The following is an 18,873-nucleotide window of genomic DNA, read 5'->3' on the forward strand; positions in this document are numbered from 1 at the left end:
CCGTGCACAGACCTTGGTCTACATATATATTAAATTATTAACCATTCATTCTGTATGTGCCAGTCAACTGGCAATGCAACCCAACATGGTCAACCAAGTCGAATAATCAACAAGCCACAACTGAGATTGAATGAGAAAGACAGAGTAATAACTTACCAAACAAATTATAAAATGTAAAATTTTCGATTTACTTTCAACTTGGAGTTTCGAGACAGTGTCTGCTTACGCTACAGTTGGTGGATACCAAACACTCCCATCACCTGTGGATGTGGGAAAACAAGTGATCTTGACCACCTTCTCACCTGTAAGCTAGGGGGCTATAGCTACGTGATAATGACCCACAACAACATCAGAGACACAATGGCAAATCTACTTCGTGAGGTATGTCATGATGTAAAAGTTGAACCCCAGCTACAGAAGGTAAATGAGGGTGACTGCCTCAACCCCAAGACTATAACAGGTGACCAAGCTCGGCTTGATGTATCTGCTAGAGGAGTTTGGACTCCATTTGATAAGACCTTTCTTGACATAAGGGTTTCACACCCCAATTGCTTATCAAACAGGACAAAAACTCTTCAAGAAGTATACGAAGAGAACGAGAAGGAGAAGAAGGACGAGTACTTGGAGAGAGTGTTGAATGTGGAGAAGGCTACCTTCACCCCGGCTGTATTCCTCACATCTGGAGGAATGTCTAAAGAGTGTAAGCAGTTCGTCGACAGAGTAGCAGACCTCATTGCAAGAAAAAGGAAGGAAAGGTACTGCGATGTAGTAAGACACGTGAGAACTAGGATAAGATTTGCAATGTTGAGAACAACTCTTATTGCTCTACGAGGGTACCGAGAAAAGAAGGTGGACACCAAACGTGAGATTCAGCTATCAGAAGTTGTATACAACCTCATCCCTGCCCCTATAATGGAGTAGATCATGTGTTTTGTTAAAATGTTTTTGAAAAAATTATTGGTAGCAATGAATTGTGCTCTGCCAATTGCAACACTTAAAATTTGATTGTGCTCTGCCAATTGCATCACTTGATTTAATTGAATGTATATATATACTGTTTGACACACTCTTTTTATACTTCACTTTCAGGAAAGAAACTTGTAAAATATCGATTTAGTAATTTCATGGCGCGTAACAGAAATCTAAAAGTAGTGCACAATACTTACAATTTCAATTAATGATCAGTAAATGTCAAACTCTATAATGACAACAATGGAAATAGATTTTGAAAGTTTTAGTATTAGCGCTCGATTCATGTCTTGAAATAATTGGATGGGTCAGTGATTATCAAAATTCTTCATAAACCTAGTACAGCTTAGTAATTCAATTCTAAAATGCTGTGCTAATACGAGTAAAGTACAAACAAGTAATATAAAATGCATGAATACATCTTGAATAGTCAGCTGCGCCGCGCCGCACATCGAATAATGTTTCACGTTATAAGATCACAATAAAGATATAAGCTGCAAAAGTTGAAAATTTTGTTTTTTATTATACGTTCCGTTACGTTCTGTATTATGATTTATTAATTTTAATGCGTTTTCCGCATTTTAAATTCCATGCACTTGACATGAAGCTTGACATTGTTGTATTGCAACGCACTATAGTGACAAGTGAGTGATAATTTATTTTTGGTTGTAGCGCGATGCGTTACTGTGCCGCGCCGCGCACTCAATAAGGCTTCTCACAGCGACTGGCTAGATCGGCGAGATGCGCTACTGTGCCGCGCCGAGCTGCCATGAATTGACATCGTCAATTAAATTTTTGGTTGTCTAACTTTCTCATTTACCATTTGCTTCCAATTTTATTTTTATATGTATAAATAAATACCCTTGACTTTTAGTTAAATTTTTTATATTGAGTCCGACATTACCATTGTAATTTGACTTTCGAATCGCGACTCGTTTTTATTCACGATGTCAATTCTTCGCAGCTCGGAGAGGCCCAGTGGTGCATTTTGCCCATTTACCGAAGTTATAGTTGTTGCGAAAGAATTATTGTATTTTACTTGATCATGCGCGGTGCGGCCTTACTACTATATACTACTGTAATGGGCATGTCATTCTGCCAAATCTTTATGATCATGAACAATGAACATAATTAATTCCCGATGTCAATTCATCTCAGCTCGGCGCGGCACAGTAGCGCATCTCGCCGATCTTTACCTGAGGACCCCAGGCTATTATGTTCATTAACGAATAAAGATTTGGCGGAATGACAGGCTGAACGCGGCCCAGTAAGCCGATCTGTGAGAAGCCTCATTGAGTGCGCGGCGCGGCACAGTAACGCATCGTGCTCCAATGAACATAAATATAATAACTTGGGATCCCCAGGTATAAGGCGCGGCACAGCGCATAGTGCTGCAAGAATCGTTTAATCCTGAATCCGTAATTCATAATTACATTGCATGTATATTTTATTTTTCATAATTTTGCATGCAATTAAGAACAAAGAAATAAACATTTTTTTCCTTTTTTTCTTTCTTTCTTTCTTAATTTTGTTTTTCTTTTAAAAAATCTCTTAAATGATTTGTATAATTAGTGGATATATCAATAATACATTGCAAAAGATTTTATTTTAATTCATGAAGCTTAAAAAATTACAGCAATACCAAATACGTGCAATTTGGGGCGTGTGATTTTTGTGGAAATATAACCTGCACCTTACTTTGAATCAAAATATCTTCAAAACAACTATTCTGTATTTATAAATTAACTTTCACTTATTAAACGGAAACTGCTCTAAAATTATAAACCTGTCACCTGTAAATGTAATGACTGTACGCGCCGCGCACACATCCACGATTACAATGATAATATTATGAAAGTCGAGCGCTACCTAGAAATTAATCTCCGTGTCATCAGTAGATAAACTTTCAAATCATTCTTGCAGCCTGACAGATGTGTGGAAATATATTCGGTTGAACAATTATGCCCGTCTATTGTATGTTGTGGACGCTTTCAGTCACATTAGACTTCCCAAAATCTAACAAGTTAACTGTTTTAATGACCTGTACCTGCTATTTGAAGCACTCGTCTGCGATGGGTGGTGTGTCCAATTGTCCACCTTGATCAAATTACCTTTTGTCTATCGACCTCTTGGACCAATTAACAAAACAAAAGTTAAATTTATCACCAATTATTCAATCAATACATATCTCAAATTCTAATATTGGAAACACTGCGGAGAATGGATGTCTTAAACTCTAATTTTGTTGTCACTAATAATCTTTTGACTTTCAAAGTTGAATTTTAGTTAAGTATGAAATGCCACCACATCACAGTTTGAGTAAAATATTATTATTAAATTTTAAAATTGAGAAGATTGCTCTATGACTTAACATTTAAATTTTAAGCTAAAATATCTAATTTTTAAACATCTGGTTATAGATTATAACAGTACTGGCATGACCAATTTAAGGCACCGGGATATCTCTGTACAAATATATCAATCGGTGGGATTTTTATTTTCAAGGATACAAGGATACAAGGATACAAGGATACAAAAGTGATAATTACTTTATTGAGTACACAATAGTTGTAATTCTGAAATAATTTAAGTTACACAATTCTAATTATTTACAAGTGTGTAGGGATAATTTAGAAATGTTATATAATGCTAGTTTTAGAAAAATAGATAAATCGAGTTTGTATGGTTCAATCTTATTTTAAGGTCCTATAGCATTATGCACTTGCCAGTATTTGAGTGGAAATCTGGGCTCTTATAATAGGCTGTATAATTTTCGTTCACAGAGAGAATTGAATGGATTGCTCTTGCTGTGGCAGTGAGTGTGGTAGGATCTAGAGTTTTGTTGGAGAGCAAACCGACTAGGTCAGTAATGTTTAGGGGATGGAAATTGAATTTTTCCCTAACTGAGGAGTAGAGCAAACAGTCAATCAATACGTGACTTTCGTCCTCAATAGGCTTTAGCCCTTTGCTGAAAAAGCAGTAGGTGCACCAACGTTCTTCTCTTGGTACAAGGGGGGTTTCATATCTGCCCCTTTCGATGTAGAGGTTGTGGCAGCTGATACGAAACCTTGTCAGACTTTTTCGAACATCCGGTATTTTGATGATTCGTAGGTATGCCTCTGGTTCGAAATCATGTTTAATTAAGTTATAGAATTCTAGTTTTGGCGAGGAGGCCTTGGCAGCTTTCCAGGTATTCACGAATTCTTCCCTCATGTTATGACTGATTTGGGTGGAGAGCTTAGATTTTGAGGAAGATGAGGGGGTGAAGTTGTATTTGGTGAGAAGCTTTGAGATGTTGGTATACCAAGGAAGTCCCAACATGATTTGTTCGTGAAATGCAGCACAGAGTAGTTCGTTTTCAGTGTTTTCAAGGCGACTATAGTAATCTATTGCAAGTTTGCAGGCTTCAAAGAATAGAGGGTGGCGCCCGCTTTCGCCCCAGCAACCTATATTTGATGCTTTTGAATGTACAGACAAAGACCACTTGATAAACTTTAGGTGGAATTTTTCATAGTGGTCTTGTGCAATGTACTTCAAGGTATGCTGGGGGTTGGCTTTGTCATCTATTTTTGAAAGGTATCTCATGGTTTTTGAGTGGGGGCATAAGACTTGACAGCCATAAAGCAGGATTGGTTTTATTAAGGAGTCAAATAGAATATTAAGGGCACGGTGTGAGAGGGCATCCTTAACTATTTTGCCTTTGAGGCCATAGAGAGCACGGAGAGCCTTGGCTCTCAGCTCAGTATTTGCTGCTGTAAACGATCCATTTCTGTGGAATATTATGCCAAGATAGCAGTATTTATCAATGTGCTGGATGGGCTGACCTCCCAATGTGAATGTTTCATAGGACTGCTTTCGTTTGGGAGGGCTGAATATTACAATCTTAGTTTTCTTAATATTTACTTCAATGAGCTGCATAAGTTGCTAAAGTTGGGAAAGTTATTGTTAGATCTATTTTGTTATATTTAAATGTATTTATATATTGGGAGACAGAACTTTGTCAATATAGACAGTCTAGATTTGAACTTGTAGCCGCAAGGCCAAAGGTGATTTTCAAAATATTGAGTTTTTGAAGGGTTATTTTTATATAGGGTCATTGTGACATTATGTGTATACTGTTTGAAACATTTTATATTCTTTTATAGGATATTCCGGTGATATTTCTAAATTTATATATTGTTGACGCTTCTTTAACGATAGCTGGATAATGACCATTGCTGGAATTACAGTATAGAAAAACTTTTTTGATATTGGGAGTCTAGACACAAGGTTAATTGTGATTTTAAAGTGATTCAGTAAGTATTTTAGAAGGAGAATATGTACTCGTACACTTTTGACGGTTTCATTTTATATAGGGTCATTGTGATATTGTGTGTATATTGTTTGAATACTTTTCTATTGTTGGAATTATCTGTATATTGTTTGTGTATTTTATATTATTTATTAATATCCCAGTAGAAAAAAATGAAGAATCAAGCCAGGTATTGTAAAGATGTCACCAAGAAGCTTCCCCTTCGACGGGATACCACTACCCGTATGTGTTGAGAAAGCAGACTGAGTTAGATTAGACGTAAGTTCTATGAGTACATGGAATCCATTGGAAAGGGGATTTCTAGATGCAAGAGTGTATCATGCTCAAGCTCCTTCCATAAAGGCCCTGCTGTAAAAACAGCAGACTTAGATACAAACTTATAGGTTGTTTAATAAATGCTTTAAAGGATTAAATTACTCAGATTTATATACAGATTGAATAATAAGGAGTATTCCAGATTTCGTCATTTTAAATATTATGATTTCTTACCCAGGTGAGTAAATCAATGAGGTTTGACAAACGTGTTTGAGTTTAAGTTATTAGTACAGTTAATGACTGGAGAATTTGGCCCATGTTGTACTTTCCTAGGGATATGCTTTGCACTCACAATATGGATAGGCTGGAGTTGCTATTTGTCACCTTACCCCTTATTGTGATGCAGTCAAGAAAATCGCCAATCAGACATTTTTAAGTTGAATCCTAATCATCAATCTTGCAAGAGTCTCCTCCAGTACACCTTCAATTCACTGTAAACTGTAGCACTATACGCATGCGTGTCTAATCTAAAATATTTATGTTGGTAGAGTTCTCATTCTCTTTCATTTTTCCCTATTATGCAAAAAGTGGCTGGTATTTATTTTTCCATTTTGAATGTACACCAGAAGATGCTGATCATGTACATGTTTAAACGTACCATACATCATGCTCACGAGCTGGGAATGAATCCTGCATACTTCTTGGCCTACAGGCTAAACTTAAAATATGTACTCTAAGACCGTGCTCGTCTGTTCTCTGGCTAGCATTTCCTTCTTGTAAAGACTAGAGGTTTCCCATGGGAAAGGAACCAAAATGAGTTTTGTCAGAGGAACATGCCATATTTTACAATTTACATTGCTGTGAATTCGTGTTACAACTTAAGAGTTTATTGGCAGGCCCAGTCTTCATGAAAATTCTCTCAAAATTTACTTTATAGTTGTTCCTGATCCCATTGAAAAATATTATTCCTAGCTGAAGTTATGGTCAAAGGTCAGTGCTTATAATTGTATTATCCAAACAATAACATTTTATTTTCTCCTACATTTTTTGAGCAACCACCCTAAAACTGCCAGGACTTCAGGATATGTTCTAGGGATCATTGGAAGAGATTGCCGGCCCAGAATTTTGAGATAGGCCCCCTTAACCTTAAGAAATGTTGGGGACATCTCTAAACGATTTTGCCTTGCATAGGAACAAGTGGAGAGCACTTGTTATCATTTAGGTAACAGACGGTATTCGTTTTTAATGTGATCATGATACCTTACAGGATAGCAAGTTTATTATACAGGGTGTATCATCAGGAACCTGTTCATTTGGCCTATTAATTTTTCTGCACTGATTGGATTTCTTTAAGAGCTTATAGAGCACATGTTGCATTTTAAATCTAATCAGCTGGTGGGATCAGCTGATCAAATTATTAACTGATTAGTTGCTCGGTACTCAGCTGCATGCTAAGAAGCGCTGACATCTTATCCTAAACCTGGGAAACCTTAACTTAACAAAGCTGCAAAAGTTTATGCTAATCCTATGTTTGAAACTGGAGTTTTTTATTCCCTCAACTTGTTGTCTGTTAAATCTAAGGTACATAGTCTGTTTTCACCTTATAATCTTATTATCTTTTTATACTTTGAAGTTATGTTTTGATTGTATCTTGTGTCAAGAATTAAACCAAATAATACCGACTCAATTCTAACTGACTTAACACCTATCACTAGGTTGATGAAGAACTGAATAATTTATGAACTATCATCCAGCTCAGCAGGATCAGGTAACTCTTAACACATTTTACAAACTACTACGGGTAGGGAGGTAGGACACATTAGTCCAGACATGCTGTCACATACCAACACACAATTTGACCCGTCTCCTAACCGTTGTGTTTAATGCAGTGTATATCGTACAGTGTAAAGAGTGGGCAATGGGTATAGTGCAATGTAATTTTATTTCAAAATTCAAATAAACTTTACATCAATGTATAACAGTTATATTTAGAAAAGACAACAATATCTCCTGTGATCTGAGTGTACTGTAATGTACAGTGCAATGTATATTTGCAATGGGTATAGTGTAAGGCAATGTTGAGATGTGAATGAGACCTGGTTAAGTGTTGAGGACACTCAACTTAAGTCAAATTGCTGGGTTTCTTACTGTGTACTCCTACATACCTGAGCAGTATGGTACGGAAGTAATACTAATCTGGTATGCAGCTAAACCTTGAAATGTCGTGTCTTCAATAATCACATGCACCCTTATAACCTTTACATACATGTGGATTGATTGACATGTCTTTTTCTGTCTTCTCCTCTCTCTGCCAAACATGCACCTTATTTTCGAATTTTAATTTGTTAACTTTAAGAGATTTAATAAATGTTGAAACCTTTTTCTTTGTATTTTAGCCCCTTTTTGTCTATAGTTCTTTGACAATCTTTTACAAAACTAGCAGCTTCCATTACTTCAAGATATTCAACTGAATATAAATTAGGAATTTTCGCAAAATTCTCTAGATATTGGACAAACAGAAGTGGGTATAATTGAATGACACGTAATCAAATATAAATAATCTTATCTTGCAATATTAAAGTTACTTTAGTAATATTATGGTTATCGTCGTATTACTATTGTGCGTTACAATTACTTAAACAGCTTGAGCACATTTATGCGGCACAAAGTGTGTATTTTAACCGAGAGGCGGTAAGCTATTCTATATAATTGCATTTATTCAGCCAGCTTCTTTCGAGCTACCAATTGTAATTTCTCGTGAGGGATCTAAGGCTCTTAATGACTCTTAATGACTCTTAATGACTCTTAATGACTGACTACCCTCGTTATCCAGCTGTTTGCCGACATATTCAACAATTCTGCTAGACTGTTTTTCGAAAAACTTTGTGTTCAAATTCTCTATAATAAAATTGGGAATCTAATCAGGTGAAAGAGTTGCATGTAACCAAGTCCCACCACAGTGCTAGTTAGGATACCTTATCACGTGATTATGTCACGTGCAGTGACAGTTTATATACGGCACTGGTGCGTGTTATGTAGATGAGTCGCAGCACAATTGAATAAATGAATAACATTAGAATGATTTAAGTGTATATAATATGAAGCTACTTGTATAATTCATGTGACAGAACCTGACCTATAAGGAACAGCTTCTGTTAACCGGACAAATCATCTGGTAATTAGGACAAAATTGTATTTAGTGCTGTCCACAAGTGGTAGTCAAATATTTTAACCAATACCTTACGGTAAGAAGAAATGTAGTGGTTAATGAAATATTTTGAAACATATTTTTAGAATCTATTTGATGTTGTTCGATATCATGGTTTTAATGGGTATAATGAACCGGGAAATTCTCTTAATCTGAAGAAAAAATGAGGTGGTTACACAACAGCTAACAAGAATAACCGCATTTCAGCTTAGCATTTACATTTTACACTCGATGAACATGCATGAATATTTTGCTTAATTTTTTCTGTTCATGGCATTGCGTGCTCAAATTTTACAACTGGGCAATTCCACCGTGACGGACACCACGATTTTGCTGTTTTTAAAAGTTCAAACGAATGTTGTACTCGAGATGTTGTTTATTTATCAGCTCCAACTGTTTATTAGTCCACATTTAACCTTTCTACAGGTTGTGTGAAAATTTCAGACCCCTACCATTATTACTTTCTGAGATAGCACCCCTGTGACGGACGCGACTTAAATATGACACTTTTTTTGGGTGTCTACTCAGATGGTACCCAAATTTATCTCAAAAAGTTATCTATTGTCTCTAATTTGGAATTACAATGATAGAAGAAGGTTTAGGGATTTCTGAGATGCCATTTTCTTGGAGATTGCTCAATTCCTGTTTGCGTGGCGCCATTTTCAAATTGTGACAGACGCGACTGTGACGGACACACGTTTTTTTTTCAATTTTTCCAAATCTTCCACTTGACACTTTTATCTTGTTCAGTGACATCTAATCTGTATTCATTCCAATTTTTAGGCCTCAAATACCCCAAATAGGTCTGCAATAGCCAAAATCGTCCATTTTGGACATACGCTAGGGTATCAGTCTAGGGGCATCAATTATTTCTCTACTTGAACGAATATAAAACATTCATCACTGTTCAACACATCATACTGTTGAGACCATCTCCTAAAAGTTTCATTACTTTAGTGTTTAAAATGTGGAAGATATTGAATTTTTACTTCAAAATTATGCGAAAATAGGGTTAAGTCCATTTTTTGTGCCTTTTACCTCTGGAAAAGTTGTAAGCAAATAAAATGGCAAAAACTCAGTAAATTTAATTATTGAATTGCATATGATGTTATTTGATAGTCTAGTCAACATAGTCAACACAATCCAACTTTATTTGACTTCTATTTGTCTTGGTTTTAGTCAAAATAATGGAAATAGGGATAAAAATAGCTAAAAGTGACTCGTACGCCCATATATGGGCATATACAAAATTAAACATAACTCGGTCATTTTTTGTCCAATTTTCGATTTGACGACATAGTTTTGTTGAGGACGGCCTCAGCTTTAAGAAAAATGCATTTAAAGTCTGTTTAAAGAATTTTGGGGGCATTTTCAAAAAAATGTGACGGACGCGACAAGTTGGGACCCCCCTTCCAAAATTTTTTTCTTAAAAGATACAAGCCTGATAATTTCTACGGTACTCCCTTACCTTCAGAAGAGATAGGTTACAGTGGTTTTTTGAATATAAATAGCACTATGTGGCTCTGAAAAAACTTTTTTGCTTAATTTTGTGACGGACGCGACACCATCTTTGTGGAAATTTTTTAGAAAAAGTATTTTAGTAACGGTTTTGAAACTTTGCATAGCTCTCATTCTTATGCCTATGCCCAAGTGTGTGGAATTTCATAGAGAAATATTGCTGCATACCCAAACTATGGCCCTTTGAAAATTTGAATGATTTTTTAAATTTCCGAGTAGTGTTCCTTTGAATGAGAAAAATCAAAAGTTAACGCAATGTGAAACAAAAAACTTTTGTTGAACTGTAAGGTTAAGAGTCTAATGAACATATTTTAACCAAAATTAGGTGCCTATCTTAACATTTTTCATTTTCACCAAGTGGAACCTTACCGTGGAATTGCCCAACTATACAAGTGTTTTTAAATGGCCAGGGTAGAACGCAGAATTTTACATGTATAGATCTTTGTGCACAATTTGTAACGATTAATTATATTCTGGACGTTTCTTAATTCACTATGTGAGGATTTCTCAGCACTCAGCAGTTTCAAAACCTACAATTTTACAGGGGCACCAAATTTTGCCAATTTTAGCTTTGAAGTTGAACTTTGTATTTTTATATCATCTAAAAAATTTCGAAATTGATGACGTTCTGAATCAAAACTTACATTTTGCCAACCTTGCGAATGGTGCCATAAATAAATACCATCCTCAGTGGGGGAAGCAGGTGGTTTAGTTACAATACAGAAAGTTTATAATCCATAATCGCATTTCTAGAAAATGTTGGCATTTATTCATTGCAATTTTTGTTCAGCCACTGCTCGAATTTCAAACCGAAAGATAAGAGGGATCATTATCCAGGACAGTTTATCAAATTTCCAATTTTTATTTAAACGTCGTCTGATCGCCTGATTTTCAAACGACTTTTTCTCGAGTAAAAGTACGAAGGCTGCCCTTGACGACAGTATTAATCGAATTCCAATCGGGGTAAGTTCTGCGCTCTAAATAGGTGTAGGTATGCCACCTGTTATGTATATGTACAACCAGGAAGCTGATAGTTAGCCTTGTCAATTTAAAATTTGCCATTCTATTCGTATGAAGTGACGCGACACACCTTTCCCTCAGCAGACTCCTTTTCTCGCGTAGAAATAGTTTTTGACAGTTTGAATTACTCGAGTGCATCTGATGCAGCTATCAATTTTAATTTTTAAGGTGACGCAACCTGAAGTCACAGTCCAGTCATGTGTCCCTGTCACAATTTCCTACTAAAAAGCTCAAACGGTCTTCGAAAAACAAGTTGTAGCAATGAAAAGTCTAAAGCGCGCGGCGTTTTCAAAATGCACGCTCGGAGATTAAGCGCAGTTTTAGATTTCTTGATATTCAAACACATAGTTTGTAGAACTAAGGTCACTGGTCAGTCCTAACTAAATTACCAACGATTGTAATCTAATTAATGTTGCACCCTTTCAGGGGACGGGTCCTCAGTTGAGTGTTCCACAACCGTTAGGTCAACAACCCATCATGGATCCTAACTACCTGCCGACAATGTACTACGCCACGTCAGCTCTGAACTCGCCTCCAGCTATGTCCGCTTTTCCGTTCATCAACAACAATTACGACAACATCGGCCCACTGGGTGGAACTTGGTCTAACGGGGCTTTCGACGGTCAGTACAACCAGCTGCCAACCTCGCAACCGCTTCATGACTTCAGAGATTTCAACAGCGAGCACGGGTATCCGGCCTCTCCAACTCTAACATCTACTTCATCGCTATACCAACCGAACTTACCGGTCTATTTCTCACCTAATAATACCAATGATTATTGGACTACAGCTGGGTTGCCCCCTATGCAAGGTTTTAACTCCTTTAATTCCTTTCCGAACGCCGGACATTACCCGATTAATCAGGAGAAAAGTAAACCTCTGCAATCGACTGCTTCTGAATTAGATCAGGTTACCGAATCTTTCAGTAATTTAAAACCAACTGATAACGCAGAGCCGGCCCCTGCACCTGCTCCTGTTGAGACTGGACCTAAATCTTGGGCAGCGATAGCTAGTCAGCCTGCTAAGCCTAAACCCAAGCCAGAACCTGCACCCACTGGTTTTGCTATGAAACCAGGACCTGGAGGGCCAGGGCAGACCCGTATGAGAGGTGGGGTTCGGTGGAGTCAAACTCGTGGCACATTCAATCAGGGACCTGAATATCCCAACATCATTGACACGAGACCGCCGCCTCCTCCAGCAGTTCTCGAGAAACTCAGATCAGAAAATCAGTATAATCCCCGGGAACTTACGTTGGACTTGAAAAATGCTCGGTATTTTGTAATAAAATCTTATTCTGAAGACGACATTCATCGGTCAATTAAGTACAACATATGGACAAGTACTGAACACGGTAACAAGAGGTTGAATGAAGCGTGGAATGACTCTAACAAAAAGGGGCCTATCTATCTGGTGTACAGTGTAAACGGGAGCGGCCATTTTTGTGGTGTTGCTGAAATGAACTCTGGGGTAGATACCAACATATGTACCGGGGTCTGGTCTCAAGACAAATGGAAGGGTAAATTTGACGTGAAATGGGTTTATGTGAAGGACGTTCCGAACAACCAGCTTCGTCATATAAAACTTGAGAACAACGATAACAAGCCTGTTACAAACTCTAGGGACACTCAAGAGGTTCCCAGAGACAAGGGAATGCAACTCATGCGCATAATTCATGACTACAAACACTCTACTTCTATTTTCGATGATTTCGGGCATTATGAAAAAAGGCAGGATGAAGACAATGCTCGGAAGGTAATTGAATAGCTAATAGTACTTGCTTTTTGATTTTCGATAGATTTATTTTATGTTGTTACGATGTGTTTTTCTTTTCGTGCAATGGGAATGATGATTAGATTGCTATATATATTATATGAGCACTTTTTAAATATGTGAAACGATTGTATGCTACCAGTTGTTCTTGAAAGCTCTGCTGAACGTTCGTAACCAAATCCTTTCTCACAGGGATCTGATCGAAAGACCTGGACGAATAGTGGGGACAGTAAGGACTCTGACGCCCACGTGCGCGCGTCTGACGCCCACGTGCGCGCGTCTGATGTGCCCAAAACTAAAAATTGATTTTGTGATTATCTTCTCTGTACTTGGATATCTATATCAATATGTGTTATCCTCTATTGTTACTATATAGTCCACCGCGATAGAGTAAGAATCTTCAAAACATCTATGTGCTGATTTTTCGAAACGGCTGTATTCATTGTTTTAAAGATTTTTGGTCGACCTCGCAATTTAAAAGGCCTTATTCCTTTACTAAATTAAGCACAATCATTCCGTTTTTCTTGTGTTAAGATTGCTGTATTCATTTGTCTACCGGTGTGGAAAGAATTTCGATGAGGTGTCAAAGTATCAATCGCGTGTAAATACATAGGGAGATAATTAGCCATAGTATAATGACTAATGGCTGTACATCATGTTATCGCATGATGGTAAGAGGGGCTGTTGAATGTTAGGAAATAAAAAATGAGCGTGTGTTTGGAAAAGTGAGACATGACACTTGAAAATAGTTCTGAGAATGGAAATGTTTAGTTTATTTTTAGTTAAAATGAAGATTATAATTGGCATAATATGGCGTCCACGACACATGATAATTGGGAACTAACTTTAGATTATGGCCCAAATTTGTATTCTTAATACAATTTGTGGGTATCCCATAATATTATGGCTATGACTTCACACAATTTAAACAGATATCATAATTGAAGATACGTTTTACTATCTCTATTGTATTGGGTAATGGGTATGTGGTCATGAAAATATGGACCCATCCCAGTCCGTAGCAACTGTAATGGTTAAATTACAATGTAGTGTTTAGGCAAAATTGAAAATAGCCTTTTAGTTTTAGTGAGAGCGAGGTCGAAAATTTGAGCGAAGTAAAATGTTAAGGCTGGTCTTCGGCTCATACGGGTGCTACGGGTCAAACTTAGGGAATTCATTGCTACACATTTTACTTCGTCGAAAATTTGAGCGAAGTAAAATGTTAAGGCTGGTCTTCGGCTCATACGGGTGCTACGGGTCAAACTTAGGGAATGCATTGCTACACGTTGTATACCTCTCGTGCACGCCGGCCGGCGAGAGAGGCCTTTTGCGGCCCGCGCGATCAAGAGGGGTTACAGCGTGTGTCAAGGAATATATATATATAATAACATCTATAGATGTTTATAGATAAACAAAAGAGCACCTAAAGAGGCTCAGCAAAGTGCTGGCCTATTTACGCTTACAAAGACTCATTCGTTCAATATGTCTCAAAGTAAATAAACTCCTCCATCCTACTCTATCTCTTGCTAAGTTCACTAAGTTGGTAAAATCATCTTCGTTTTTCAAATAAATTTGTCTCTTAAATAGGTCCTTTTTCACAATAATATCATACAAATTAGTCCTGTGTCTACCCACTCGTCCCTTTAGCGTTTGACTTTGACATCCTAGTGTAGCAAATAACAGAGACTGGTAGGCAGGCGTGTCGTTGTCACTGCGTAGAACATGACCTAGCATTGTCCACCGTGCCTTTTCCACTCTCTCGGAAAGGGGCCTGGTCTGGGTACGAGCGTAGAGGGCCTTGTTAGATATTGAGCTAGGCCAATAGATATGTAGGATGCGCTTGAGGTGCTTCCTCTGAACAACATCTACAGACTCTAGAACATGCTGAGGTACGGCCCAGCAGCAGCAGTTGTACAGGAGCACTGATACTACTAGTGAGTCGTAGAGTTTGATCTTTCTCTTCTCAGTTATCTGACTCCTTTGGTTGACGATGTCAACCCATCGAGATCGTTGCTCTGCGAAGCAGAGCAACGATCGACGATCGACGATGCGAAGCAAGAATGCTAGTTCGCGCGGCGCGTCGAAGCGGCGAAGTCCTCCAACTGACTCCTCTCTGATCCCTGGCACCACAGCTTGTCAAATGACCAGAAGGCGGTGTTAGCTTTATTGTTTATTTATTCTATTTGTAACATCCTGCTCTGATCCAAGTTTAGTTCCAAGAAGCGTCTCGTTTCTCCACCCCTCTTTTCCTCTTAGCTCATTATCCCACTCGTCAAGGAATGCACTGTAAAAATCACGTACAAACCAAACCATAAAATAGTAGACAGCCAGTCATTCACATATTACCTTAAATGGGGGGGGGGGGGGGGGGTTCAACTTTGACATCCTAGTGTAGCAAATAACAGAGACTGGTAGGCAGGCGTGTCGTTGTCACTGCGTAGAACATGACCTAGCATTGTCCACCGTGCCTTTTCCACTCTCTCGGAAAGGGGCCTGGTCTGGGTACGAGCGTAGAGGGCCTTGTTAGATATTGAGCTAGGCCAATAGATATGTAGGATGCGCTTGAGGTGCTTCCTCTGAACAACATCTACAGACTCTAGAACATGCTGAGGTACGGCCCAGCAGCAGCAGTTGTACAGGAGCACTGATACTACTAGTGAGTCGTAGAGTTTGATCTTTCTCTTCTCAGTTATCTGACTCCTTTGGTTGACGATGTCAACCCATCGAGATCGTTGCTCTGCGAAGCAGAGCAACGATCGACGATCGACGATGCGAAGCAAGAATGCTAGTTCGCGCGGCGCGTCGAAGCGGCGAAGTCCTCCAACTGACTCCTCTCTGATCCCTGGCACCACAGCTTGTCAAATGACCAGAAGGCGGTGTTAGCTTTATTGTTTATTTATTCTATTTGTAACATCCTGCTCTGATCCAAGTTTAGTTCCAAGAAGCGTCTCGTTTCTCCACTCCTCTTTTCCTCTTAGCTCATTATCCCACTCGTCAAGGAATGCACTGTAAAAATCACGTACAAACCAAACCATAAAATAGTAGACAGCCAGTCATTCACATATTACCTTAAATGGGGGGGGGGGGGGGGTGGGGGTTCAACTTTGACATCCTAGTGTAGCAAATAACAGAGACTGGTAGGCAGGCGTGTCGTTGTCACTGCGTAGAACATGACCTAGCATTGTCCACCGTGCCTTTTCCACTCTCTCGGAAAGGGGCCTGGTCTGGGTACGAGCGTAGAGGGCCTTGTTAGATATTGAGCTAGGCCAATAGATATGTAGGATGCGCTTGAGGTGCTTCCTCTGAACAACATCTACAGACTCTAGAACATGCTGAGGTACGGCCCAGCAGCAGCAGTTGTACAGGAGCACTGATACTACTAGTGAGTCGTAGAGTTTGATCTTTCTCTTCTCAGTTATCTGACTCCTTTGGTTGACGATGTCAACCCATCGAGATCGTTGCTCTGCGAAGCAGAGCAACGATCGACGATCGACGATGCGAAGCAAGAATGCTAGTTCGCGCGGCGCGTCGAAGCGGCGAAGTCCTCCAACTGACTCCTTTCTGATATATCCCTGGCACCACAGCTTGTCAAATGACCAGAAGGCGGTGTTAGCTTTATTGTTTATTTATTCTATTTGTAACATCCTGCTCTGATCCAAGTTTAGTTCCAAGAAGCGTCTCGTTTCTCCACTCCTCTTTTCCTCTTAGCTCATTATCCCACTCGTCAAGGAATGCACTGTAAAAATCACGTACAAACCAAACCATAAAATAGTAGACAGCCAGTCATTCACATATTACCTTAAATGGGGGGGGGGGGGGGGGGGGGTTCAACTTTGACATCCTAGTGTAGCAAATAACAGAGACTGGTAGGCAGGCGTGTCGTTGTCACTGCGTAGAACATGACCTAGCATTGTCCACCGTGCCTTTTCCACTCTCTCGGAAAGGGGCCTGGTCTGGGTACGAGCGTAGAGGGCCTTGTTAGATATTGAGCTAGGCCAATAGATATGTAGGATGCGCTTGAGGTGCTTCCTCTGAACAACATCTACAGACTCTAGAACATGCTGAGGTACGGCCCAGCAGCAGCAGTTGTACAGGAGCACTGATACTACTAGTGAGTCGTAGAGTTTGATCTTTCTCTTCTCAGTTATCTGACTCCTTTGGTTGACGATGTCAACCCATCGAGATCGTTGCTCTGCGAAGCAGAGCAACGATCGACGATCGACGATGCGAAGCAAGAATGCTAGTTCGCGCGGCGCGTCGAAGCGGCGAAGTCCTCCAACTGACTCCTCTCTGATCCCTGGCACCACAGCTTGTCAAATGACCAGAAGGCGGTGTTAGCTTTATTGTTTATTTATTCTATTTGTAACATCCTGCTCTGATCCAAGTTTAGTTCCAAGAAGCGTCTCGTTTCTCCACTCCTCTTTTCCTCTTAGCTCATTATCCCACTCGTCAAGGAATGCACTGTAAAAATCACGTACAAACCAAACCATAAAATAGTAGACAGCCAGTCATTCACATATTACCTTAAATGGGGGGGGGGGGGGGGGTGGGGGTTCAACTTTGACATCCTAGTGTAGCAAATAACAGAGACTGGTAGGCAGGCGTGTCGTTGTCACTGCGTAGAACATGACCTAGCATTGTCCACCGTGCCTTTTCCACTCTCTCGGAAAGGGGCCTGGTCTGGGTACGAGCGTAGAGGGCCTTGTTAGATATTGAGCTAGGCCAATAGATATGTAGGATGCGCTTGAGGTGCTTCCTCTGAACAACATCTACAGACTCTAGAACATGCTGAGGTACGGCCCAGCAGCAGCAGTTGTACAGGAGCACTGATACTACTAGTGAGTCGTAGAGTTTGATCTTTCTCTTCTCAGTTATCTGACTCCTTTGGTTGACGATGTCAACCCATCGAGATCGTTGCTCTGCGAAGCAGAGCAACGATCGACGATCGACGATGCGAAGCAAGAATGCTAGTTCGCGCGGCGCGTCGAAGCGGCGAAGTCCTCCAACTGACTCCTTTCTGATATATCCCTGGCACCACAGCTTGTCAAATGACCAGAAGGCGGTGTTAGCTTTATTGTTTATTTATTCTATTTGTAACATCCTGCTCTGATCCAAGTTTAGTTCCAAGAAGCGTCTCGTTTCTCCACTCCTCTTTTCCTCTTAGCTCATTATCCCACTCGTCAAGGAATGCACTGTAAAAATCACGTACAAACCAAACCATAAAATAGTAGACAGCCAGTCATTCACATATTACCTTAAATGGGGGGGGGGGGGGGGTTCAACTTCATATGATTCCGCTAGTGTAATTTTGACTCAATAGCTAATTGTGTTGACCATTGTTAATGATTTGGCCCGGCGCGCGCTACTTTGTAGCTCGTGCCATCGGGCCAACATTTCGAGAAGAAAGCGGCGCGCGCTACTTCGAAGAAATTTAGACGAGTAATATCCGTCAACTGTTTTGACAGCAATAAGATAACATTATTTTCTATCTTGTGAGAAAATATGGGTTAAAATAAACGAGTGTGTTGCTCTATCCAGAGCCCGAGCGCTTACAGTGGCGCGCGCCCGCCTCCCGGCGGTAGAAAGGCGCGAAAGCACATGATTGGTAGGTGAAACGAGCGTGCTAAATCACTTAACGGATGTTACTCGTCGAAATCTCTTCGAAGTAGCGCGCGCCGCTTTCTTCTCGAAATGTTGGCCCGATGGCAAGTGCTACGAAGTGGCGCGCGCCGGGCCTGATCATTAACATGACAATGGTCAAATATAAATCACTCGATCGTCGACACGTTTAAAATGAAATCACGATCAACGATGAGGGTCA

The 18,873-nt window shown here is 39.6% G+C and overlaps 1 protein-coding gene across 3 annotated transcripts in view; it reads left to right on the top strand.

The window, feature by feature from the left end:
* LOC134823043 (YTH domain-containing family protein 2-like) overlaps positions 1-13,585 on the top strand; it is a 67,487-nt gene extending 53,902 nt beyond the window's left edge. The window contains exons 1-4 of one of the 3 annotated variants that reach the window (XM_063834390.1): positions 5,423-5,539; positions 7,252-7,304; positions 11,709-13,034; positions 13,245-13,585. In XM_063834390.1, coding sequence (XP_063690460.1) covers positions 7,275-7,304; positions 11,709-13,034; positions 13,245-13,358 — 1,470 coding nt within the window. In that variant the 5' untranslated portion in view covers positions 5,423-5,539; positions 7,252-7,274 and the 3' untranslated portion in view covers positions 13,359-13,585. Of the gene's footprint in view, positions 1-5,422; positions 5,540-6,978; positions 7,118-7,249; positions 7,305-11,708; positions 13,035-13,244 lie in introns of those variants that run through there. The other 2 variants (XM_063834389.1, XM_063834388.1) reach the window with 2 other exon arrangements.
* The last annotated feature ends 5,288 nt before the right edge of the window (positions 13,586-18,873 follow it).

The sequence above is a fragment of the Bolinopsis microptera genome, chromosome 11 (assembly GCF_026151205.1).
Source record: "Bolinopsis microptera isolate Bmic1 chromosome 11, MBARI_Bmic_1.0, whole genome shotgun sequence".
Classification (NCBI taxonomy): Eukaryota; Metazoa; Ctenophora; class Tentaculata; order Lobata; family Bolinopsidae; genus Bolinopsis; species Bolinopsis microptera.